The 25951-nt window shown below is 41.7% G+C and overlaps 2 protein-coding genes across 13 annotated transcripts in view; one reads left to right on the top strand and one right to left on the bottom strand.

Moving 5' to 3' along the window:
- TGS1 (trimethylguanosine synthase 1) overlaps positions 1–10488 on the bottom strand; it is a 51436-nt gene extending 40948 nt beyond the window's left edge. For 2 of the 4 annotated variants that reach the window (XM_033203700.1, XM_033203698.1), the window contains exons 1-2: positions 9916–10205; positions 172–236 (exon numbers count right to left, since the gene is read on the bottom strand). In XM_033203700.1, the coding sequence (XP_033059591.1) occupies positions 172–236; positions 9916–10016 (166 nt within the window). In that variant the 5' untranslated portion in view covers positions 10017–10205. Of the gene's footprint in view, positions 1–171; positions 237–9915 lie in introns of all 4 variants that reach the window. The other 2 variants (XM_033203699.1, XM_033203697.1) reach the window with 2 other exon arrangements.
- Positions 10254–25951, top strand: part of TMEM68 (transmembrane protein 68) — a 39613-nt gene continuing 23915 nt past the window's right edge. For 4 of the 9 annotated variants that reach the window (XM_033203708.1, XM_033203707.1, XM_033203701.1 and 1 more), the window contains exons 1-3: positions 10264–10402; positions 21701–21745; positions 22630–23023. In XM_033203708.1, coding sequence (XP_033059599.1) covers positions 22699–23023 — 325 coding nt within the window. In that variant the 5' untranslated portion in view covers positions 10264–10402; positions 21701–21745; positions 22630–22698. Of the gene's footprint in view, positions 10403–14400; positions 14459–21700; positions 21746–22629; positions 23024–25951 lie in introns of those variants that run through there. The other 5 variants (XM_033203709.1, XM_033203705.1, XM_033203702.1 and 2 more) reach the window with 3 other exon arrangements.

Genomic DNA, 25951 nt, shown 5'->3' with positions numbered 1-25951 from the left:
AGATTCCAGAACCACGTTATAAAAGAAAATAAAAATTGTCTGATTACAGAATTATTTGGCATTTATTTTTATGCTAACAAATCAATACAATATTATAACAAATTACACATAAATAAACACATTATGGCTAATTTTAGCAAAAAAGGATTATATAATTTTATACTATATTACCTGAATTGTTGTCACTGTCTCTGATGTAACAGCCTTTTAATCCCAAATTGTATAATTTTCGATCCCTGCAAAGCAGATTAAGCAGTTCATATTGAAATGAATTAAGCCATAAGTTTAGAGGGAAAGAAATCTCAAGCCATCATAGATTAATTAATAAAAAGCTTATGAAACAGAAAAGCAATCTGCTAACACATTTTCCTCACTTATAACGTAGAGGCAATAATACATTTCTCATGGAGCTGTTGTAAGGACTGACAGTATATGTAAAATATTTAGCACAATGCTTAACACATGGTAGCATTTATTACCATAACTACTAGTTACTAAAATTAAGGCCAGGCACGGTGGCTCACACCTGTAATCCCAGCACTTTGGGAGGCTGAGGTGGGCAGATCACCTGAGGTCAGGAGTTTGAGACCAGCCTGGCCAACATGGTGAAACCACATCTCTAGTAAAAACACAAAAATTAGCCGGGTGTGATGGCAGGCACCTACAATCCCAGCTACTTGGGAGGCTGAGGCAGGAGAATTACTTAAATCTGGGAGGTGGAGGTTACAGTGAGCTGAGATCACACCACTGCACTCCAGCCTGGGCAACAAGAGCAAAACTCCATCTCTCAAAAAAAAAAAAAAAAAAAAAAAAAAAATTAACGGTAATTTTTCCTGGACATTGGGGGAAGAATCTGATATTCCTTTTGATACATAAACAATGGGTGTTCTCTAAATTTTGTTGTGAGTATAAAACAGTGGAAAGATTTAGCTTATATACACATAAATCAATATGCACACCCTAATCCATTTGCTAATAAGACAAACTATCCATTGTGAATAGTAGACAAGGTATTCATGGTCTGAGCAAAGGCTACCAAAATAAACCTAACAGAATACTTAAAAAAAAGTGAAAGATTTTGCTTTTAATATCTTCCTGACTATAAATTCAGTTGTAATAAATGCCACTGTAACTGCCACAAGAAGGCCAATTACAAGTGGAAGTTAACATAACTTTTCTAATGGAGCTACAATCAATTTAACTAAATAAAATTCTAGTGTACTTGCTCTATTTCACATCCTCTTGTTTCTTTTTTGGAGATACTATATGAAATGTAAACTCAGCAGGATGGTGAACAGGCAACGGGGTGATGTGCAAACGTGCTTTGGCAGCAACTGGTCCCCAAGAACATGTGCATTGGGGGTGGGGAGCAGGAGATGCACACGGGGCATCACTGGTCTCCCCAAAAGCACCTAAAGATATGAGGCACTGAGGTGTCAGGTGAAGGACAGGACCAGTATGGTTTCAAGTTGGTTACAATGAGCAAATATGTAAATATGTTGAAGATAATGTTAGCCAAGATTCTCCTTGTTGAAGGTTACTTATTTATTTAATATTTTAAAATTTATCTTAATGTTTTTAAATAAATTTTTTAAAAATAGAAATGAAGGTTATTTAAAAACAAGGTGGGCTCAAGACATCATCTGATAGGAAGGCAGGCTAGAAAGAACCCTCAGGTGTTGGGTCAATATTAAAAATATTGTTATAAACTCACGGCATTTAAGTTTATATACACAGCAGACATAAAAATAGTTTTCAAAAGTGTTATGTATGTGTGTATATATGTATGTATACACACATATATAGACATATTCATGCATGTGTGTAAAACACACATCTATATACTGCTCAACTCTCTCTACTAAGAGGGCACAGGAGCAATAAGCACAATGAGCACCCAGCTTTTGGTTTCTAAATACTATTTTCCACTAAAAGAACCAAGTTGCCCTGGAGAAATGACAATTCCAGGTTGGAGCATGAACTGTAAAAGATAAACCTGGGTCATCTTATGCCAGAAGGTTAGGAAGCACTCAACGCTACAAATACCAAAAGGACACAGGAGCCACTTTAGAGTTCCCCACTGGCCAAATTAGAGACAGTATCAGCACCAAATTGATGTTAGCAATGGAATATAACCTGTTAGTAAACTAAGAATCTAGATTCCGTGTTAACATAAATGAATAAATACATGGGGAGAGAAGGGAAAGCGCTCCTTACAGAATGCTAACTAATAAATGCAGTAGGAGTGAAGGAGACAAGAACCACTCCTTGGCATCCTTAACAGAGGTACCTGATTCAGGCGGAAGTTATCAAAGAAGGGCAAGGCTTGTGGGTTTACTGGAAAACAGGACACTGATACGACACTGGAATATGCCCCCACAAAATACTGATTAATACAGAGGGAACCATTGTGACTTTATAGTAGAAAACCTGGCATTCAGCAACATCACCCATGGTGGTATACTATCTACAAAAAGTGCCTCCTGAGGCCACACAGAACTGGGCACAGTCATCATTTCTGTGGCATTCCTGCTAAGACATGACCCAACTATTCCTGATGAAACATCAGACAGACCCAGGTTATGCAAGGTCAGGCCCCATCTCTAGAAAAAACAAAAAAAATTAGCCGGGTGTAGTGCACACCTAGGGTTCTACTATGGGAGGCTGAGCTGGGAGAAATCACTTGAGCCCAGGAGCTTGAGTCTGCAGTAAGCAATGATCATACCAATGCACTCCAGCCTGCGCAGCAGAGTGAGTCTCTGACTCAAAAAAAAAAAAGCCATGCCAGACAAGGTGGCTCATGCCTATAATCCTAGCACTTTGGGAGGCAGAGACGGGTGGATCACTTGAGTCTAGGAATTTGAGACCAGTCTGGCACACACGGTGAAACCCTGTCTCTACCAAAAATAACAAAAATTAGCTGGGTGTGGTGGTGTGGGCCTGTAGTTCCGGCAACTTGGGAGGCTGAGGCATGAGAACTGCTTGAACCCAGGAGGTGGAGGTTGCCACTGCACTCCAGCCTGGGCAACAGAGCAAGACTGTCTTAAAAAAAAAAAAAAAAAAAAAGAAAAGAAAAGAAAAAGAAAAAAAAGAATACGCACGAAATTATTTGTAATGAAAAGCATACATGTTTCAGTTCAAAAAGGTTAAATTCAATGGAATCGATAAGATGGTCATTAAACAGTGTTTTAGAAGTCATTCTGATTCAAATCCAATTGTGTATTATTTTCTGGAGGTGTGAGTTGTGAAATCTTCTCAACTTTTTATATTTCATAACTTACATTCTCTCTCTCTTCTCTTTTAGAAGTATGGCTTCCTAAACGTTAACATCAGTACCCGATCATACTGTGGGCCGTGAATTAAGCATGTAGTCTTGGCTGCCATTGACTACAAAATGACTCTCCTTTTCTGGCCTGCATCTCCTACATAGAGCCAGGTATTTTTTTTTAGTGCGCTTCTTGGTCCCACCACAGTGCTAGCCTGTAAGCCTTCTGGAGAATGGGCCCAGCTTAACAGGTCAGGTCCTGAGAAAGCGGCAGAAAGGCCTCTCCTCATGGGTGAGAGGTAAATCAGATGTCCAAGGTTATTACTAGTATGTTCCAAGGCTACTGTTAATTTGAGGCAGAAAGATCAGCAACAAGAGAATACCAGCTCTTAAATTTTTATGAAAACTGTTTCTTACTTAAAACTTTCAAGTATCTCCAAGAGCATTCATCAACGGGAATGATGTATTTCTAATGCCTGGCATTTGAAAAATTTCCATTATGCTTGCTAAGTATTCTCTATAAAGCCGTCTTTGAGTTTGATTAGTGTAACTTAATCCACAGAGCATAATGACTCTGGATGAATTGATGGCCTCAAAAATAGAGAAGATTTGTTGTAATTTCTGGACCTGGCACATGTAAGGACTAAATAAATCTTAACTACTGACTTGAATTATAAAGCAGGAGACCCAAACTGGATTGCAGTAATCCCACCAAGATACTGCTCTCCTTAGAGCCCTAAGCAGCCACCTGAATTCTTATCCTCATACCTCTGAATACAGCAATCATCACCATGATGCCTAAGTCATCTTTCTATTGCAGCACCCGACACTTGGGTGGCTGAAATAAATGCTGAATAAAAGATTCTTGGAAATCTCTGAAGTACAAGTAGCAATTCCTCTTTTGCAAAGGGACTGTGAATCAGCTTCATTTTCCTTTAAAAAAATTGTTTTTGAGACAGTCTCACCCTGTTGTCCGGGTTGGAGTGCAACGGCGTGATCTTGGCTCACTGCAACCTCCACCTCCTAGGTTCAAGCAATTCTCCTGCCTCAGCCTCCCAAGTAACTGGGATTATAGGCGTGCACCACCACGCCCAGCTAATTTTTGTATTTTTAGTAGAAACAGGGTTTTACCATGTTGGCCAGACTGGTCTTAAACTCTTGACCTCAAATGATCTGCCTGCCTTGGCCTCCCAAAGTGCTGGGATTATAAGCGTGAGCCACTGCACGCGGTTGGATTAATTTTCAAGTAGTAAAATGGAAAGGAAGTCCTTTCTGAAAGTGTTAAAAGGGGATCACAGAAGTAATATGTGACTTGCCCAAGGCCACACAGCTGAGTTTTTTTTTTTTTTTTTTTTTTTTTTTTTTTGAGACGGAGTCTTGCTCTGCCACCCAGGCTGGAGTGCAGTGGCCGGATCTCAGCTCACTGCAAGCTCCGCCTCCGGGTTTACGCCATTCTCCTGCCTCAGCCTCCCGAGTAGCTGGGACTACAGGCGCCCGCCTCGTCGCCCGGCTAGTTTTTTGTATTTTTAAGTAGAGACAGGGTTTCACCGTATTAGCCAGGATGGTCTCGATCTCCTGACCTCGTGATCCGCCCGTCTCGGCCTCCCAAAGTGCTGGGATTACAGGCTTGAGCCACCGCGCCCGGCCACAGCTGAGTTTTATAAAAGCAGATAGATATGCTGTCTATAAGGTCACTACTCTTTTAAATTCTGACTCAGGAACCTGTTGGGGGGAAAACATATCAAACAATTTTTTTGTATCCTATATGAAAGACTAGAGATCACCATTAGACACTGTCACATGAGTATGATCAGAGGGAAATACAGGCTCTTCAGTTTCCAGAATAGTCCTCTATCTCCACGAATCTATATTAATGTTAAAGTATCTGAACAGAACACCAGTTGTTCTAGTGACTTTAGACTACTTAAATACCTTAATGAGGGAGATTCAATGAAAATGTGTTTTATGCCAACTGGTAGCATAGTAGAAAGGCTCTCATGTCATACAGATGGGGGGTAGAATTCCAAGGCTGCCATTTACTGGCTATGTGATTTTTTTTTAGGCCACTACTGAGACTCTGAGACAGGGTCTCATTCTGTCACCCGGACTGGAGTGCAGTGGTACAATCACGGCTCACTGCAGCCTCTACCTCCTGGACTCAGTCTCCAGAATAGCTGGGACTACAGGAGTGCCCCATCATGCCTGGCTAATTTTTTGTATTTTTAGTAGAGATGGGGTTTCGCCATGTTGCCCAGACTGGTCTTGAACTTCTGAGCTCAAGCGATTTGCCTGTCTCAACCTCCTGAAGTACTTGGATTACTGGTGTCGGCCACCACAACCAGCCAAGACTCAATTTTCTACTTGAATAAAGTGAGGATAACAAGACATACCTCATGGGGCTGCTAGAAGGCTTAAAAATTTTTTAAATTATTCTGACATTTGTTAAAATGGAAAAGAAAGGCTTTATTTAGGATAACTGTGATAGTAATCAACATAATGGTAGCCGCACGCATGTAATCCCAGCACTTTAGGAGGCCAAGGTGGGCAGATCACTTGATGTCAGGAGCTCGGGACCAGCCTCCAAGGTAAAACTTCATCTCTACTGAAAATACAGAAATTAGCCGGGTATGATGGTGCACTCCTGTAATCCCAGCTCCTTGGGAGGCTGAGGCACAAGAATTGCTTGAACCTGTGAGGCAGAGGTTGCAGTGAGCCCAGATCATGCCACTGCACTCCAGCCTGGGCAACAGAGTGAGACTGTCTCAAAAGAGAGAAGAAAAAAAAAAAAAAAAGATAATGGCAATGGAGAGAGAAATTTTGCTTAACTTCAAGTACAGCAAAGACAGGTGAAGACAGCCAATGGGCAGAATTCAGGGGGCGTGGTCAGTGGATGGAAAATTACTGAGGGGAGATATCCAGGGTAGGGGGATTGTTGCTATACCAACAGGATTCTTGTTGAGGGCAGGCCAGAGTGATCAGATTCTTGCCACATGGACTTAGCAGGATTCTAGTTAAAAAACAAACAAACAAAAAACAAAACTAAGGGACTAGGCTGGGTGCAGTGGCTCACACCTATAATCCCAACACTTTGGGAGGCTGAGGCGGGAAAACTGTTTGCACCCAGGAGTTTCAGATCAGCGTGGGCAACAAGGTGAGATCCCTGTTGCTACAAAAAATAAAAAAATCAGGCAGGTATGGTGGTGCACAGCTGTGGTCCCAGCTATTTAGAAGGCTAAGGTAGGTGGACTGCTTGAGTCAGGGAAGTTGAAGCTGCAGTGAGCCGTGATTGTACCATTGCACTCCAGCCTGGGTGACAAAGTGAGACCCAGTCTCAAAATAAACCTTCAAAGACTTAAAAAAAAAACAAAACAAACAAACAAAATACCCAAGAACCACCCCACCTCCACCAAAAAAAAAAACCAACAAACAAAAAACTAATGGACTTGGAAGGATTCTTGTTAAAACTGGACCAGACAGGTTGAAGACAAGTCCCAAATGACAAGGCCTAATCAAAAGGAGAGCTCACTCAGAGGAGCCTGTGTAAAGTTTGGTTAAGGAGTGCCTCTGTCAGCACAAAATGTAAAACAATTAGTAGCGGCACTTAATAAGTCATCTAAGGGAGGAGACCACCCCTCATATTGTCTTATGCCCAATTTCTGCCTCCAAAGAAAGAAGTAAAAACTAAAAGGCAGAAACAAAATCCACAAGCAGACAGCCCAGCACCACACCCTGGGCCTAGTAGTTGAAGACTGACCCCTGACCTAATCGGTTATTTGCATAAAAAAGGCACTGTGCGGGTGCCATGGCTCACGTCTGTAATCCCAGCACTTTGTGAGGACAAGGTGGGTGGATCACAAGATCAGGAGATCGAGACCATCTTGACTAACATGGTGAAACCCCGTCTCTATTAAATATACAAAAAATTAGCTGGGTGTAGTGGCAGGCACCTGTATTCCGAGCTACTTGGGAGGCTGAGGCAGGAGAATGGCATGAACCCAGGGGGCAGAGCCTGCAGTGAGCAGATATCACGCCACCGCACTCAAGCCTAGGCGACAGAGCGAGACTCTGTCTCAAAAAAAAAAAAAAAAAATAAATAAATAAATAAAAGGCAATGAAAAGGACACTGTGAAGACCCCTGTCCAGTTAGGTTCCTTTCTAATTACCGGTGTATGCAGCCCCTGGTCACGTACCCTCTGCTTGCTCAATCAATCACGACCCTCTCACGTGGACCCCCTTAGAGTTGGGGAGCCCTTAAAAAGGACAGGAATTACTCACTCAGGGAGCTCGGCTCTTGAGACAGGAGTCTTACTGATGCTCCCGGTCAAATAAACCCGTTCCTTCTTTAACTTGGTGTCTGAGGGGTTTTGTTTGCAGCTCTTCCTGCTGCAATCAATCGATCCAAGGGATTTAGTCAATTCTAGTGGATACTTTTAGTCCTCATTTTGCTTGATATTTTGGCAGCTTTCCAATGTTGACTATACCTTCACTGAAACACTTGGTGACAGTGTACTTGGGCTTGTCTGTTTCCTAGTTAATCCATCTCTTCTTGTCTTTAAAAAGTGTTGGAATTCCTCAAAGATAGATCCCACTCCCCCACACTTCATTAATGGGTTCAATTACTATCTAAGGCTAAATGGCTCAAGTTTTTAAAACTAGCCCAGACTTCTCCAGTGCTCCAAATCAATATATCTAACTGCTTATACTCTTGGTTATCTCACAAGTACCCCCAAATCAAAATATATAAAATCAAACTCATGATCTCATCTTCACTGACCCAAAATAAAACCCATGATTCTCCAGTGATCCCTACCTCAGTGAAAGGCAGCAATACAATTCAATCCCCACCCCCAACAAGTTTTCTCCTATCTTTCCACCTTTCTCCATTTCTACTGCCATCTATCCTAATTCAAGTCACTATAATCTCTTGCCTAAACAATGGTCTTAAGTGATTCTCTTCCTCCAAACAATCCTCCACACTGTGGCCTGAGTAGTATTTTAAATATGCAGATCTGATCGCGTCATTCCCCAGCTTAAGGTTTTCCTATAGTCTACAAGTCCTGCAGGTTTTGACCCTGCTCACCGTGCACACCCTATCTTCTTTCTTTCCCAGTCTTTTTTTCTTTTCTTTTCTCTTTTTTTTGGAGGGGGGACAGGCTCTGTCACCCAGGCACGACAATGGCTAACTGCAGCCTGGATCTCGTGGGCTCAAGAGAGCCTCCGGCCTAAGCCTCCCGATTAGCTGGTACTACAAGCATGTGCCACCACATGCTGGCTATTTAAAAAAAAAAAAAATTTTCAGTACAGATGAGGTGTTGTTATGTTGCCCAGGCTAGTCTCCAACTTCTGGGCTCAAGCGATCCTCGCTCCTCGGCCTCCTAAAGTGCTGGGATTACAGGCGTGCACCACCGTGCCCACCGTCCCTCCCAGCCATTTTGTTCAGTTTGGCAGGCTTTCTTTTGCTCCTTCAAGGCCCTTACTGAGTTCAGCCTGCAGAGAACGCTTCCTTCCACTGAAACTTACCCCAATTTATTCCCGTTAGACCTCTTTGCAAAAGCTACTTCCTCAAAGAAACTTTTGTGACCCTTCGAAAAACTTGTTTTCACAGCACCCTGCACTTCTCTCTCATAGCACTTATAACTATAACCAACCAAGTAATAAAGTAACCAATTGTCTTAATATTGATCTTCTTTGCTAGGAAGTAAACTCAAGACAAGTAGGGACAGAATGTCTTGTACCTCAGTGCCTACCAGCATACTTGATATACAAGAGCACAAAAAACATTTTCAGAATGATTGTATGATTACATGCATGCCTGACTAAAAAAGGCTACAATACTTTTTACATTAAATTTAACACGCTTAACTTCTTTTTGCGTTTTCAAATTACTCCACAAAATTACACGAGAAAAATGAATTCCTTCAAACTTAAAACCTACTATATTAAACTATATTAAAAGTCTATCACATAAAATTCAACTCCACAAGATTTAACTCTAACAAAATAAGCATGTGAGATTAATATACCCGTTATAGAGATTCAAGTGGCTTAACTCACGCATTTAATATAAAGAAAACAATTCCTAGAATTCATCTTGACGGTATTTTTCCTGCATACTAGCTCTTTTCCATGTAGGGCAATTTTTACCTGATACAAAGATTTCCCCAAAATAAAGATATCACAAAAACTGATGTAAATATGGTTGTCTTTTATCTCAACTACTTTGAAGTTTTAATTATGTGCATTTGGGCTTAAGTAGATTTTCAGGTTTAAAAAAAGACGTTAACCAAAGCAAGTCACTCAACTTTAAAACTTTCACTTTATGACATCATATCCACTAGAGATTTCATTTTACACGTAGCTTTCCCCCAATTTTTAAATGTCCCCTCGATTTACAAACATGAGATGGCATATGGCACCTACGACATTTTTTCATAGCAGCCTAACAAGCAGATGTAGTCCTTCCCTTAAAAATAACGGCAGTGGGCGACCACTACGTCATGTCTGAGGGTTTTGTTTTTCTTAAACATGACAGTGCCCAAGGGTCAGATGCTCTGGCTGGTTTCAGAGATAAATTACAACCACGTTTGCAATACCTACATTTCTGGGTAATGACTGTGCTAGAAAATGAAGAGATTCTCGTTTCTACTTACTCTACAAATGCCCTGGAGCAAAGGCACAGGATCTTAGAATCCTCCCGCTCCTCAGTGAAGAGAAACATTTCCGCCACGCGGCTCCACTTCTCGCAGCACATTTTACCACTTCTGAGGCAGCTCTGCCGTTCGCAGCCCGGGTCGCGCCTGCTCGGCCTCGGCTCGATTACTGGAGACCTAAACCAGGCCTCCCCGGCAAGCCCTGGATGAGAAATTAGGAACTGGACCGGGGCCGTTCGCGCCGGGAGCTAGCCCGGACGCCGCCGCCGGAAGTGGCTCTGGACCGCCACCGGAAGGGGCGGGACTACGAGCGGTGTCACCCCCTTCGCGGCCCGGCCTGCAGCCTCCGCTTGACTTCTTCCACACGGTTAGCTTTGGAGGAATCCGCCGCGCAAATCTGTCCGTCCCCTTGGCCACTGAGCCCCCGAAGAGCTTCTGTCGCCGCTCTAGGGTAAAGGAGAGCTGCTCCTGCCCCCGCCTTTCTGAGGTGCGTCGGCCCCCGCGCTTCTCCCGCCCGGGCGTCCGGTCTGGCGGGGCTGGGAGCGGCAGAGGCCGCGCGCGTCCAGTCTCCCAGAAGCCGCCTCGGAATCCCCAGTCTCTGCGCGGGCAGGCTCGGCTTCCCGCCGGGCTCCGTCGCCAGAGTGGCCGGGTGTGGAGATCCTTCCTCCTCTGGGTCAAATGAGCTTGCTCTTCCCGCCCCTTTTCTCCCCTCGCGCTCTAAAACCTTCGGTTCGGTTAGTTTCATCCTAACGCATCTGGTGGGGCGAGGCGTCTCTAGCCTCACTAGAGGCCTTTAGGCTTGCCCATTGACTTCGCTGGTTCCGGGACCCAGGTCGAGCCTCCAGTGTAAAAACCGAGGGGAAGTGTGTGGTGATCCCGAGAGTGTAGGGGGAAGGCCGCGTGGGTAGAGCGTTCGTATCCAGACCGATCAGGCTTGGAATCCTGGTCCTAACCTGTGACCTGGGCAGGCGACTTCACCTTTCTGAGCCTAACTTTGATCACCTGTGAAATGGGGACAATTAATAGTAACTACTACATGAGGCTGCAGGGAGAACTAAACGAAACGATGTATATTACACCTTTCTTTTGTGCTCTTAATCGTTGGCGTCGGTTTGGACCTTGTAGGCGCCAAGTGCTGTCTCGGTCCCTGGGGTTTGCAGCCTGTAAAACAGGTCTCTGCCTTCAAGTTACTAATTAATAAGAAAAAAACGTTCATGTGCGCATAAATAGGATGGAGCAAATGGAAACAGCAGCATTGCTGCATCTGTAAAAAGCAGTGTTTGGTGTGTGCTATTCATGGAGGCTGCACTGGCAGCTTCTTCAGAGACAAGCTCAGACTTGAGAAATTGGAGCGCTTAGGACGTGGTTGGTGCTACGAAATGCCAAAATAGTATTGGTACTTCTTTAGAACTATATAAAAACTGAGCTAATATTCCGGCATTTTGAATGGTCACTAGCATTTTGGCCACCTTTACTAGTTAGTGGAAGTATTCATTTTCAAATGTTTATTCCCACCTCCTTACTGCTGCCCTGCTTTGAGGTCAGAGATAGATTGATTTTAGTGGTTCAAGAAGGTAAAAGTGCTGCACAGTTACAGATATACCAGTATAGATGTGCAGCATTATTGGGATGAGTAGCTGGGTTACGATAGTAAGAGCAGAACAGTAATTATGAAACAGAGTGTAAGATTTTAGCTAGAAGTTGGGCATTCTAGGATTAAAAAAAAAAGTCTTGAAGGGTAATTTGTATCAACCCCGAGTTTAAAGCTTGAAATAAAAAAAGTATTAAAGCTAAACGGATAAGATTTACCAGCTATCTTGACAGATACTAAACTGCAGCTTTATTCATGGTTTGAAGTAGAAGTCTTATTCAGTAAAACAGTGCTGTGCCTCTGTTAAACCATTATTAAATATGCAGAAAGGAAACAGGAAAACTTGTGTTTCAGTGACTATATCTTTTAATTGGCATTTTCAGAATGTTCTCAATGTGGCTTATGTACTGAAAGTAAAATGGAAAGTACTGGTAATGGGTGTTCAAAATATGTATTCCTTCCTTCCTTCCTTCCTTCCGTCCTTCCTTCTGTTCTTCCTTCCTTTTTTTTTGAGATGGGATTTTGCTCTGTCACCCAGGCTGGAGTGTAGGGGCGCGATCTCGGCTCACAGCAACCTCCACCTCCCAGGCTCAAGCAATCCTCCCACCTCAGCTTCCCGAGTAGCTGGGGCTACAGGCATGCCACCATGCCCGCCAAATTTTGTGTGTGTGTGTGTGTGTGTGTTTTTGCGTTTTGTAGAGACAAGGTTTTGCCATATTGCCCAGACTGGTCTTGAACTCTTGGGCTCAAGTGATTTGCCTGCCTCAGCCTCCCAAAGTGTTAGCATTATAGGCATGAGTCACTGAGCCCAGCCTAAAATAGATACATTTTCTTAAGGTTTTATTGAAAGCCAAAAAGTTCTCTGTTCTGATGTATTAATTTTTGAAAAACTCTGATTTTTAACCATCTATAGGGTCCATATCCTCACCATCAATGTCAATATGGTGATATTTGAGCTTGTCAACTTTTTTTTTGGAAATGGAGATTCCCTCTTTTTGCCCAGGCTGGAGTGCAATGGTGCGATCTTGGCTCACTGCAACTTCTGCCTCCCGGGTTCAAGTGATTCTCCTGCCTCAGCCTCCCAAGTAGCTAGGATTACAGGCATGTGCCACCACACCTGGATAATTTTGTATTTTTAGTAGAGACAGGGTTTCTCGACATTGGTCAAGCTGGTCTCGAACTCCTGACCTTAGGGGATCCTCCTGCCTATGCCTCCCAAAGTGCTGGGATTACAGGCATGAGCCACCGCGCCCGGCCTTGTCTACCTGTTTTTACAAAAGTTACATAATTTCTAGATAGGAAAATTAAGATACTTCATATATGATGCATTAGACTATGTTTATTTTAGATTTTTAGGGGCAGGGGAAAATAGCCTGGAATTTTGGTAACTAAAATATTGTATTTCTCCCAAAACATCTTCTAATACATAGAGTTTTGGTTTTTTTTTCTACCCTCTGAGACAGGGCCTTGCTCTATTGCCTAGACTGGAGTATAGTGGTGTGATCATTATAGCTCAATGCAGCCTTAACTCTGTGGGCTCAAGCAATCCTCCTGCCTTGGCCTTCTGAGTAGCTGCAACTTACAGGAACGTGCCACCATGCCTGGCGAACTTTTAATTTTTTTGGTAGAGACAGGGTTTCACTATGTTGCCCCCAGGCTGGTCTCAAACTCGTGAACTCAAGCAGTCCTTCCACCTTGGCCTCGAAAAGTGTTGGAATCACAGGCATGAGCCACCCCGGCCCATGTCATTTTTCTTGGATTGAAATAAAGTGATAAGGAATCAGTTACATCTCAAGGTAAATTGACCGGGAAGGGGAAGGGCCAGGCAGAAGTATAGGGAAGACAGAAATTGCAATCTTAATATTTTCAGTCTTTCTGTCAAGAGAGAAAAAGAGAGATATATCAAAGAAAGTGTATTGGAAGCCAGACCAGGAGGTAAGAGGACTAAATCTTAGTTTTAGTTCTTGTCTTTTACTGGATTAGTTTAGTAATTTTAAGCAAGCAAACTTGGCTTTCTGTGTTTACTTTTTTTGTTATCTGCACAATTAAGGGGTTGCATTCATTGAGATTTAAAGACACTTTGTCATATTATCAAAAGTAAGTGCTACATTTTATCTACTGAAAAGCATTTTATTCAAATTCCTGTGATAGTTCCCTAGTAGCAGGTTTTAGGATACCATTTTCATCCAGGTTTTTATTAAAGATTTAGATGAGGCCAAGTGGGGTGGCTCACACCTGTAATTGGAGCACTTTGGAAGGCGGAGGCGGGCAGATTACTTGAGGCCAGGAGTTCCAAACAAGCCTGGCCAACATGGCGAAACCCCATCTCTACTAAAAATACAAAAATTAGCTGGGTATAGTGATGCTTGCCTGTAGTCCCAGGTACTCAGGAGGCTGAGGTATGAGAATTGCTTGAGCCTGGGAGGTGGAGGTTGCAGTGAGCCGAAATCGAACCACTGTAGTCCAGCCTGGGTGTCAGAGCGAGACTCTGTCTCAAAAAAAAAAAAAAAAGTTTTAGATGAACACAGTTCAGTTGTATATTTAGCCAGCATTTGTTAGGTGCCTACTATGTGCCAGAAAGTATTCTAAGTGTTTTTCGTATGTTTTCTCAGATAACTATTTTATTTACTGATATATTTAGAATAGTATCTGGCACAAACTTCTCAGGGCCATCCACTTGTACATTGTATCCTGTCCCCTTTGGCCTAGTCAAGGACAGAGCTCTAACAATTATCTCCTCTGCTACATCATCCATTTCTCTCTCCCATTGATGAATTATTGTTGACATTGAACATGGCTATGTTTTCTCCTTTTTTTTTTTTTTTTTGAGATGGGAGACTCGTTCTGTCCCCGAGGCTGGAGTGCACTGTCAGAATCTCGGCTTACATAACCTCTGCCTCCTGGGTTCAAGCAATTCTCGTGCCTCAGCCTCCCAAGTAGCTGAGACTACAGGTATGTACCATCATGCCTGGCTAATTTTTGTATTTTTAGTAGAGACAGGGCTTTACCATGTTGGCCAGGCTGGTCTTGGACTCCTGACCTGAAGTGATCCACCCACCTTGGCCTCCCAAAGTGCTGGGATTACAGGCATGAATCACTGTGCCTGACCTTTTTTTTTTTTTTTTTTTTTTTTTTAAAGACAGCGTCACTTGCTGTTTCACTGAGGCTGGAGTGCAGTAGCTTGATCATGACTCACTGCAGCTTCTACCTCCCAGGCTCAAGTGATACTCCCCCTTCAGCCTCCCAAAGAGCTGGGACCACTGGTACGTACCACCATGCCCGGCTAATTTTTAATTTTTTTTTCTTTTTGAGTGGAGTCTGACTCTATTGTCCAGGCTGGAGTGCAGTGTCATGATCTCAGCTCACTGCTCTCCACCTCCTGGGTTCAAGCCATTCTTGTGCGTCAGCCTCCTGAGTAGCTGAGATTACAGGAATGCACCACCACACCTGGCTAATTTTTACATTTTTAGTAGAGATGGGGTTTCACTGTGTTACCAAGGCTGGTCTTGAACTCCTGGCCTCAAGTGATTTGCTCCCCTTTGGCCTCCCAAAGTGTTGGGGTTACAGGTGTGAGGCACTGCACCTGGCCTATATTTTTTTTTAGAGATGAGTTTTTACTATATTGCCTGGCTGGTCTTGAACTTATGGTTTCAAGTGATCCTCCTGCCTCAGTCTCCCAAAGTGCTGAGATTATAGGTGTGAGTTACCATGCCTGGCCTCTATCTTAAAAGCAGCAGCTGCAGCAGCAGCAGCAGCAACAGCAAGGAACAACTCACCTGTGTTCCCTTCTAGATACCCACCTGTTTCCTCTGTGAGTTTTTATATTTGCTATTTCCAATTCCTTTTCTCCCATTCATTCTTGAACTTCAAGGGTAAAGGGGAGCAGCTCCTGTCCTCTCCTGTCCAAAGTGTTTTGTTCCTCACAATACCAAAACAGCTCTTATCAGGGTTTGCCAGTTTCCTCTGTGTTGTAAAATCCAGTGATCAATTATCATTTGTTTCTTTTTTTTTTTTTAAAGCTGTCTCCTACAGGAAGGAAGTGATCTCTTACCTTACTAGTCCTGTCAGCAGCATTTAAAACAGCAGAATATGCCTTCCTTCTTGAAGCTCTTACTTCCAGGATACTACTGCTGCAAGGAGGAAGCTGGCTTGTCATTGTCTTCCCAATTTCTAAATTGTTGGGTGCCTCAAGACTCAGTCCTGGAAATTCTTTTTTTTTGAGACTGAGTTTCTGTTGCCCAGGCTGGAGTGCAGTGGCATGATCTCGGCTCACTGCAACCTCCGCCTCCCAGGTGCAAGTAATTCTCCTGCCTCAGCCTACCCAGTAGTTGGGACTACAGGTGTGTACCACCACGCCTGGCTAATTTTGTATTTTTGGCGGAGACAGGGTTTCTCCATGTTGGTCAGGCTGGTCTCGAACTCCCGACCTCAGGTGATCCTCCCGCCTCGGTTTCCCAAAGTGCTGGGATTACAGGTGTGAGCCACTGTACCTGGCCAGAAATTCTTTTTTACTCTGCATTTGTTCCCTGGAGGGATTTTCTCTAGTTCCATGGTTTAAAATATTGTCTATATGCTACCAATTCCTAGATTTATATCAGGGCCATCCACTTATACCCTATATCCTATTCCTGATCTTCTGCTAAACTACTGATGTCCAGCTGCCTACTTAATGTCTTCATTTGGATGTCCAGTAGACATCTTAAACTTAACATGTTTAAAGTGGAATTCCTGATCTCCATCCCACTCTGAAACCTGTTCTTCCTGCAACTCCATTTTTTTAGAAGCAAGCAAATAATAGTGATGATGATGATGATAGCAATAGTTAATGCTTATATGGCAGAAAGCACTCTTCTAAGAGTTTTTTAACATGTAATCTTCACGATAGTTTTATTAGGTAGATGCTGTTATTTTTATTTTACGGATGAAGAAACTGAGGCAGAAAGATATTTAAATACTTGCTAGGTCACACGGTAAGTGGCAGAGTCTCCCAGGATACAAACCCAGGTTGCCAAAACACCATATAATTATCTCAGATTCTACGTCAGTTTATTAGCAAATCCTGTTGGCTTTATCTTCAAAATATATCCAGAAACTGACCATTTCCTACTGCCTTCCCTCTGCCACATGTATGCCACTTTCATCACTCATCGCAATTATTGCAATAACTTCCTATTTGCTCCCTGTGCAGTATATTCTCAACACAGCAGCCACTTAAAACCCAAACCAGGCAACCTCACCGTTCTGCTCAGTGCCCTCTGATGCCTTCTCCATCTCAATCTCACTTAGATAAAAGCATGCATAGAAAGCTCTACGGTGTTGCCTCTCTGGTCTATTTCCGAGTGCCCTCCCTGTCACTTTCTCAGCCTGGCGTCCTTGCTGCTCCTCAGGCCACACCAAGTGCACATATTTTGCACTTGCTGTTCATTTAGCTAGGAATCTCTTCCCCTAAGTATCCACATGGTTTGCCTCCTTACTTCCTCAGGTTTCTGCTCAAAAATATCTTTTAGAGAGGTCTTCCCAGAAAGTCCTATATAACATAGCAACCCCCTCCTTTCCCCTACTTCTGTGCCTGACATAGAACTCCATATTCTTCTTACACTGCTGTGTATCTATCTCCCTAGCACCTGTCATCATCTGACCTAGTATGTATTTACTAGTTCTTTGTTTATTGTCTTATCTTCCCCCTCTAGGATGTAAGCCACTTGAGGGTGTAGACTTTGCTTTATTTGCTTCTGAGGAAATGCTTGGTACATATTAGGGTACATAGGTGCTAAATAGGTCTTTTTTTTTTTTTTGAGACGGAGTCTTGCTCTGTCGCCCAGGCTGAAGTGCAGTGGCCGGATCTCAGCTCACTGCAAGCTCCGCCTCCCGGGTTTAGGCCATTCTCCTGCCTCAGCCTCCTGAGTAGCTGGGACTACAGGCGCCCGCCACCTCACCCGGCTTTTTTGTATTTTTTTAGTAGAGACGGGGTTTCACCGTATTAGCCAGGATGGTCTTGATCTCCTGACCTTGTGATCCGCCCGTCTCGGCCTCCCAAAGTGCTGGGATTACAGGCTTGAGCCACCGCGCCCAGCCTAATAGGTCTTTATAGAATGATTTATCATCTTCATTTTCAGAGAAACAGTGAGACACAGAGAGGTGTAACTTGCTTAAGGTTGTAAAGCCAGTATTCCAGTATGTGCAGTCTGGCTCCTGAGCCCATTTATGTCATCCACTGTGTTCCTGAAACAGACTGAAAGGATGGGCTATGTCTTAGCCTATACCATGAAAGTTAATAAGCAGATTAGATGTATAATCTTTGCCGGACTCAAAAAGTTTTTTTTCAAGTGCAGTTTGTAGAGATGTAGAAAATAGTAGCATATTTTTAGCTGAATGAGTTAGCATGATAGAGTTACCAAAAAAGCTGCTGTGATTCTGTGAATGATAGTGATAGCAAACATGTAACACTGATTACATGTAAGGTATTGTGCCTAGAGCAATCTTTACACAGATTAGCCCATTTAATCACAGTAATCTCATGAGGTAGATAGGATTATTATCCTAGTTTTATAGGTTTTAGCAAACTGAGGCACAGGGGTTACCATACACGGTATTGTCAGTATCAGATAACTGGAGTCAGCAACTCGGAGTGGTCTTGAGTGCCGAAAGGTTAAGAAACCAGGGGCTGATAAGTGGTTGAAAGAATTAAGGATTCTGACTGGAGAAGGAATTTTGTGGCTCATGGCAGCTGTTTTTAAACTTACAAGGTTGTTTAGTGGAAGAGGGTCTGTGGTACAGAACTAGGTCCAGTAGGGAAAAGTTGCTGGGGAATAAGTATAAGGAAGACCTTTTTAGTAGTTCTGATGGATGGTTGTGGAGACTGAATGGGACACCTTTTGAGTTTCGGTTCTGAAAGGGTTTAAATCAAAATCAAGTTTGAATGACCATTTGTGGGCAGGGATCTTACATACAGCAGTGTTAAGGGACTACTAGGTCTCGACAAAAGTTTCCACGTAGTCTACTCACTGGATCTCTGCCTGTACTGTGACCCTCTTCCCATTACTGTGTTCTTTAAGTATGTATAATCAATCACAATGTAGATTAGGAGGATAAGAAGTGTCATTCTATTACCAGTTTGTCTGGGGAGGCCTGAAACAAAGTTTTTAAATCACAGAATTTGGCCTGGTGCAGTGACTCACAACTGTAATCCCAGCAATTTGGGAGGGTGAGGTGGGCAGATCACATGAGGCCAGGAGTTGGAAACCAGTCTGGACAACATGGTGAAACCCTGTCTCTCCTAAAACTACAAAAATTAGCCGGGTGTGGTGGTGCACGTCTGTAATCCCAGCTACTTGGGAAGCTAAGGCACAAGAATCGAACCCAGGAGGTTGCAGTGAGCCACTATACTGTAGCCTGGGTGACAGAGTGAGACTCTGTCTCAAAAGAAAAAGAAATCACAGGATTTTACTATCCTGTTAAAAATTGATAATGTGGGCTGGGCATGGTGGCTCACGCCTGTAATCCCAGCACTTTGGGAGGCTGAGACGGGCAGATCATGAGGTCAGGAGATTGAGAACGTCCTGACTAACACAGTGAAACCCTGTCTCTACTGAAAAAATACAAAAAGTTAGCCAGGCGTGGTGGCGGGCACCTGTGGTCCCAGCTACTTGGGAGGCTAAGGCAGGAGAATGACGTGAACCTGGGAGGCGGAGCTTGCACTGAGCACCACTGTATTCCAGCCTGGGCGACAGAGCGAGACTCCTTCTCAAAAACAACAAAAAAAATTGGAAATGTGACTAGATTATTGTAGGAAATTTTGTTAAGCAGTAGTTAGGGTCAGATCATAAAAATGCTGATTGGTTTTCAGGGCTAGGAAAAGCTGCTTTTAACATATATGAGGGGTTATATATTTCGTTAATTTATTAACAACATTTAAAAGCTCTTTTTAAGTTGAGCTATAATTTACCATAGCATTCACTATTTAAAAGTGTATAGTTCAGTGGTTTTTAGTATATTTACAAGATTTTACAACTATTACTACTAATTCCAGAACATTTTCATTATCCCAAAGATACCTCTGTTTCTTCCATTAACAGTCACTCTTCATTCTCCCCTCCCCAGCCCTGACAACCACTTAATTTTTCTGTCTGTATGGATTAGCCTGCTCTGGGTATTTAATAGAAATGGAATCATACAGTATGTGACTTTTTTGAGGCTGGACAACATCCTATTGTATGTATATGCCACATTTTATGTATCCACTCAGTTGTTTCCACTCTTTGAGTATTATAAATAATGCTGCCGTGAACATTTTTTTATGTGAATACATAAAAATTTTGTGTACAAATTTTGATGTGAATACATATTTTCAGTCATTTTGTGGATATATACCTAGGAATAGAATTGCAGGGTCATATATAGTAACTCTATGTTTAGCTTTTTGAGGAACTGCCACACTGATTTCCACAGCAGCCACCCCATTTTACATTCCCATGAGTAGTATAGGAAATCCTAAATTCTCTACATGATCATCAAATACTTGATAATTTCCATTTTTGGTGATTTTCTGTAGCTATCCTAGTGGGAAAAGCTCTCATTTTAAAAAGTATTACATTTCAGCTGGGTGCAGTGGCTCACACCTATAATCTGAGCACTTTGGGAGGCCGAGGCGGGTGGATCACCTGAGGTCAGAAGTTCAAGACCAGCCTGGCCAACATAGCAAAACCTCATCTCTATTAAAAATACAAAAAAAAAAAAAAAAAAAATTAACCAGCCGTGGTGGTGCACACCTGTAGTCCCAGCTACTCGAGAGTCTGAGGCAGGAGAATCACATGAACTCGAGAGGCAGTGGTTACAGTGAGCCAAGATTGCCGCTGCACTCCAGTCTGGGCGACAGAGTGAGAATCTGTCTCAAAAAATAAAATTAAAAATAATTAAATAAAACTTTTAGATTTTGCTATGTTGCATTCTAAATGATCAAACATAGGTAAATTATAGTGATTTGACTTTTTTTATTTTTTGAGACGGAGTTTCACTCTTGTTGTCCAGGCTGGAGTACAATGGTGCAATCTTGGCTCACTGCAACCTCCACCTCCCAGGTTCAAGCGATTCTCGTGCCTCAGCCTCCCAAGTAGCTGGGACTACAGGCGTGCACCGCCACTCCTGGCTAATTTTGTATTTTTGGTGGAGATGGGGTTTCACCATGTTGGTCAGGCTGGTCTCAAACCCCCAACCTCAGGTGATCCGGGTGCCTTGGCCTCCCAAAGTGCTGGGATTACAGGCGTGAGCCACCGCACCCGGCCAGTGATTTGGCTTTTTATGTGGATTGATTAGATTATGATGTAAATAAAGCCCAAGTTGTGGGCTCAATGTTTGCTATGTTCATCTCCTGTTACCATAACAGACCCAGACTTCTCACAAGTAAATGCTATTGGTTACAAGGAAGTTAGATGAAATGTTTCATTCCTGGGAGAACAAGTCAGTGCCTGCCCTCCTAATAAGCCAGTTAGCAAGATAATCTTGGAATAAAAACAGTAAATTTTTCTTATATGTACATCTCCTCCTCTCCTTTCATCCTTTGCTTTCATTTATTCATTTTTTGCCTCAGATACAAAGGACTTGAGATAATTTTCAGTAAGTTTATATAGTATGGAATAATGATTAAATAGCTGTAAGTATTTAAGTAAGTTGTAAGTACTTAATACTTAAGTACTTAATTAAGTACACAGCTTAATACTTAAGTACTTAATTAAGTACACAGCTTAATACTTAAGCTGTAAGTATTTCTCCAAAGTATGGAGAAAGGAAATCTTTTGTAGGAAAATATTATCATAGGGCTAATATAATTGTGTAATTGAATATTATGTTTCACCTTCAGCTTATCTGGCAAAGTTACTAAAAAGAATCATAGTCAGTTATACATTTTCATAGTTTTTCTCCTAAGAAACAAAGCTTTTGAAAGCTTTGTTTAAAAAACTTCTTAGATGGGGCTCTATATAGTGACACTAAACAGTATAGAGTTGTCCTCACCAAAGCAATGATAGCATGAATGTACTTTTTAATTGTAATATACCAGTGTGGGCCTATGATCATATTTCTCAAACATTTATGAATGTCTCCTGCTGTTGATTTTATAGAAATTCGAATTTTAGGTATTAATGATTATCTTTTTTTCTTAGTAATTTATTTCTTACATTTGTTTACTGTGCTTTCCAGAATACAGACATTGAAGTTTGGGACAAGATATTTATCTAACTTCTGGTAAGTCAAATAACTGTTTTACAGAGGGAATTCGTAAAATAATTATACAGCTATATTTTCAGTCATTTAAGATTTAAGATAAAAGCAGTACTGATAAATTTGTATTGCATAATGAACTTTTTTGTAAATCTGTTTCTCTATTTAAAAAAAATCCATAAATGTATGTCATCATTTCCTAAAGAATTGGGTTACTTTTACTGAATTAGATAAATATTGATTTTTTTGTGTGTGCAAAGTTATCTCAATATGGCTGGGCACGGTGACTGATGCCTGTAATCTCAGCACTTCGGGAGGCTAAGGTGGGTGGACCACTTGAGGTCAGGAGTTTGGGACCAGCCTGGCCAACATAGTGAAACCCTGTCTCTCCTAAAAATACAAAAATTAGCCAGGCGTGGTGGCACATGCCTGTAGTCCCAGCTACTCAGGATGCTGAGGCTGGAGGATTGCCTGAACCCGGGAGGCGGAGGTTGCAGTGACCGAGATCGTACCACTGTTCTCCATCCTGGGCAACAGGGTGAGACTCCATCTCAAAGAAGAAAAAAAAAAATGATCTCAATATGACCTGGTTTAAGATCTAAGTTTTCAACATGATCCAGTTAAGATAGGAGTCAAATTATTAAAATCAATCTGAAATTGTTATCCTTATCAGCTTTATTTTCTTCTCTCAATTATAGTGAATTATTTCAAAAGCTAAACATGACACACTTCATGAACAGCTAGATGAAACCTTATAATTTTCACATTTAAATCTGCAACAAAGTTAACCATTAACCATCTACTCATTTTTGGTATTAAGAAATGACTCTATATACTATTTAAGTAGAGTAAAACATTTAACTTTATAGCTGTGGAGAAAATAATGCTGGATTATTTTTCTCTTCTAGTGTCAAAATTAACGACCTGCTACGGCAATGAAGAAAGAAACTGAATTTGTCATTTTCACCTAAAGAAAAATGATAGACAAAAATCAAACCTGTGGTCTAGGACAGGATTCTGTGCCCTATATGCTTTGTCTGATTCACATACTCGAAGAATGGTTTGGTGTGGAGCAATTGGAGGACTATTTGAATTTTGCAAACTATCTCTTGTGGGTTTTTACACCACTAATACTTTTAATACTTCCGTACTTTACTATCTTTCTTCTCTACCTTACCATTATTTTCTTACACATTTATAAGAGAAAGAATGTATTAAAAGAAGCCTACTCTCATAATTTATGGGATGGTGCAAGGAAAACGGTGGCAACTCTGTGGGATGGACATGCAGCCGTTTGGCATGGTAAGCAAGGATACTTTCACCTCTGTGTTGCCATTCATATGTGCTGCATTGGAACCATGTTACCTTCCATTTTATTGATTGAGAAGATCCTGAAACATACAATAGAAGTGATATTTACTATTCCCTGTTATCTGTTTGCATGCATTGTGCATATGCACGTGTGTTTCTTAAAATGAGTTTTCCCATAGACATTAGTTTCCATTAACCAACCACGCAGTACTGTAGACTATAAGCTGAAATATGAAAATTTATATTTAAACCATCTAAAAGAGTAAGATACTAATTAAAGCTATAGAAACTGCTTTAAAAATGCTTCAGTTGGCTGGGTGTGGTGGCTCACGCCTGTAATCCCAGCACTTTGGGAGGCCGAGGCAGGTGGATCACGAGGTCAGGAGATCAAGACTATCCTGGCTAGCATGGTGAAACCCCGTCTCTACTAAAAATACAAAAAAAATTAGCCGGGCATGGTGGTGGGCGCCTGTGGTCCCAGCTACTCGGGAGGCTGAGGCAGGAGAATGGTGTGAACCCAGGAGGCGGAGCTTGCGGTGAGCCGAGATTGTGCCACTGCACTCCAGCCTGGGTGACTGAGCAAGACTCCGTCTCAGAAAAAAAAAAAAATGCTTCAATTATTTAGCGTTTACTTCTGTTCAAAATAAGTTTGACTTTACCAGTGTGGATTTAATAAAATGAAGTATTAAATAATATTACATTAAATATAATTTGCATACCAAAATTTACGCATTTTCTGTTGATTCATTCCTGAGGTTGAATCCTGAGGTTGGTGTGTCTTTCTGAATAAATAAGATAGCAATAGGTTTCTCTCCAGGATAGTCATTCTTTTCTTTATTACTCGACAAATTTTGATGTTGTATACTTAATGATTGGTGGTTCTTCTTTGTTTGGCCATCATGAAAGTTGCCCTCTGGTTTTTAAGTGTTTAGTGTTTCACTCTACCAACTTTTACTTCATTATTCCACCAATACCTAGTTTGTTGGTCTCTTTTGTTTTTAGACTACACAAAATTACTGAAGGTTCAATAGCCATGTAACAAACATTGGCTTTCTGTATTATGTTGTTGAGCATCAAAGTGGTTTCATAGAAGGACATGGAAGGAAGCACAGACTTTAAAATGACGCTTGAGGATATATATCACTGAACTATTAGGCTGCTATTAGCAAAAATCACCAATGACATGCTTATTAGACTAATGTGTTGTCATTTTAATACTACATACATATTTAACGAACCTACAAATTTTTTTTGAGCACCTACTATGCCAGACACTATCAAATGCTTAACATAAATTAACTGCTTTAAATCTCATAACATAATGGAGTCTATGTGGTACCCCAATTTTACTCATGAGGAAATTGAGGCACAGAGAGGTTGCTATTTGCCGAGGGTATAGTAGGAATAGAGCCAGGTTACAACCCCAGATACCTGGGAGTATACATTTGAGAGAGCTCTTGGAGGTAAAATAGACAGAACTTGGGGACTGAGTGTAGAGTCTTGAGGGAGGAGGAGTTAAAGTGCAGTAAGATTTCTACTGCTAGACAGGGAAACATGAACAGGAAGTGCTCCAAGAATAGCAACCACGTGAGCAGAAGCACAAAGGTGGAAAAGTAATCTAGGAGCCACAGTTAGTTCATATGATATATGAAATAATGTAATGTCACTTCATAGGCAATGGGGGCCTCAAGGGGCTTGAAAGCGTTGGACTAGAGTGGTAATGCACTGCTACTTTCTCAGCAGGGACTAGTATGATCACATCTGCTTTAAGAGTTACACAGTTAAATAGTACTAGGTTTTCATGTTTACTGGCACTATAGTAAACTTTTATAAAAAAATATTTGATTAATTGGATTTTTCTGCTTTCAACCAGGTGGTTTGTATTATGTGAGTAGTTCAATTGTTTATTATTATCGTTATTTTTTTTGAGACGGAGTCTCGCTCTGTGGCCTGGTCTGGAGTGCAGTGGCCGGATCTCAGCTCACTGCAAGCTCCGCCTCCCGGGTTTACGCCATTCTCCTGCCTCAGCCTCCCGAGTAGCTGGGACTACAGGCGCCCGCCACCTCACCCGGCTAGGTTTTTTTAAGTATTTTTTAGTAGAGACGGGGTTTCACCGTGTTAGCCAGGATGGTGTCGATCTCCTGACCTCGTGATCCACCCGTCTCGGCCTCCCAAAGTGCTGGGATTACAGGCTTGAGCCACTGCGCCCGGCCCAGTTGTTTATTATTTTAAAACATACTCTGTAAAGACAGAGAGAACCTTGGTAATATTCTATATAGAATCCTTCAGGGGAGTTTCTTTATTGCTCAGAAAATGTATTTGATGGGACAATTGATCCTCAGACAAACTCAGTGACTGTTTTGTAGAGCTTAAAGTAAATTGAATTACTTGAGTTAGAATTATATAATTGGAAAGAAATTGTATAATATGGAAACATAAAATCTCGGAATATCATTAAATTATTTTTCAAAACATTCTCAAGTCCATTTGAGTAGCTTATTTCATACTAGAATCACAGTTATCATACTTAATTTAATCTGTTTTGTGAAGATCTTATAAACTACTTTAGAAATGTATTTCCTGCTCTGAAATTTAGACTGAAGTCTTTATGTTTTGAATGTTTATTTCTTAGCTGATCAGACAGGAATACACTTAAGGAAAGAAACAGACTGATATTTTCAGATTTCCGTATTCTGGACTTTAGTTTTGTCTTCTATACAAATGACAGCCTTTCTAGAGACAGCTGTTCTATGTGGAGGAATATGGCCCTAAGAACTTACTTTCCTATTACAACCACTCTAGATTTCCTTCTTTTTCATCCTTTTTCTTTGATCCTGATTCTGCCCTTGATCTCTGGATGCTCACTTTTTTCTTTTTGCCAGGACCAGTGGAGGCCGTGTCTGTAATGGTGTGTCTGAC

Source organism: Trachypithecus francoisi, unplaced genomic scaffold, assembly GCF_009764315.1.
Source record: "Trachypithecus francoisi isolate TF-2019V2 unplaced genomic scaffold, Tfra_2.0 Lachesis_group7, whole genome shotgun sequence".
NCBI classification, from domain to species: Eukaryota; Metazoa; Chordata; class Mammalia; order Primates; family Cercopithecidae; genus Trachypithecus; species Trachypithecus francoisi.
Note: the sequence above shows the minus strand (reverse complement) of the source record. Positions and strands in the feature narration are given on the sequence as shown.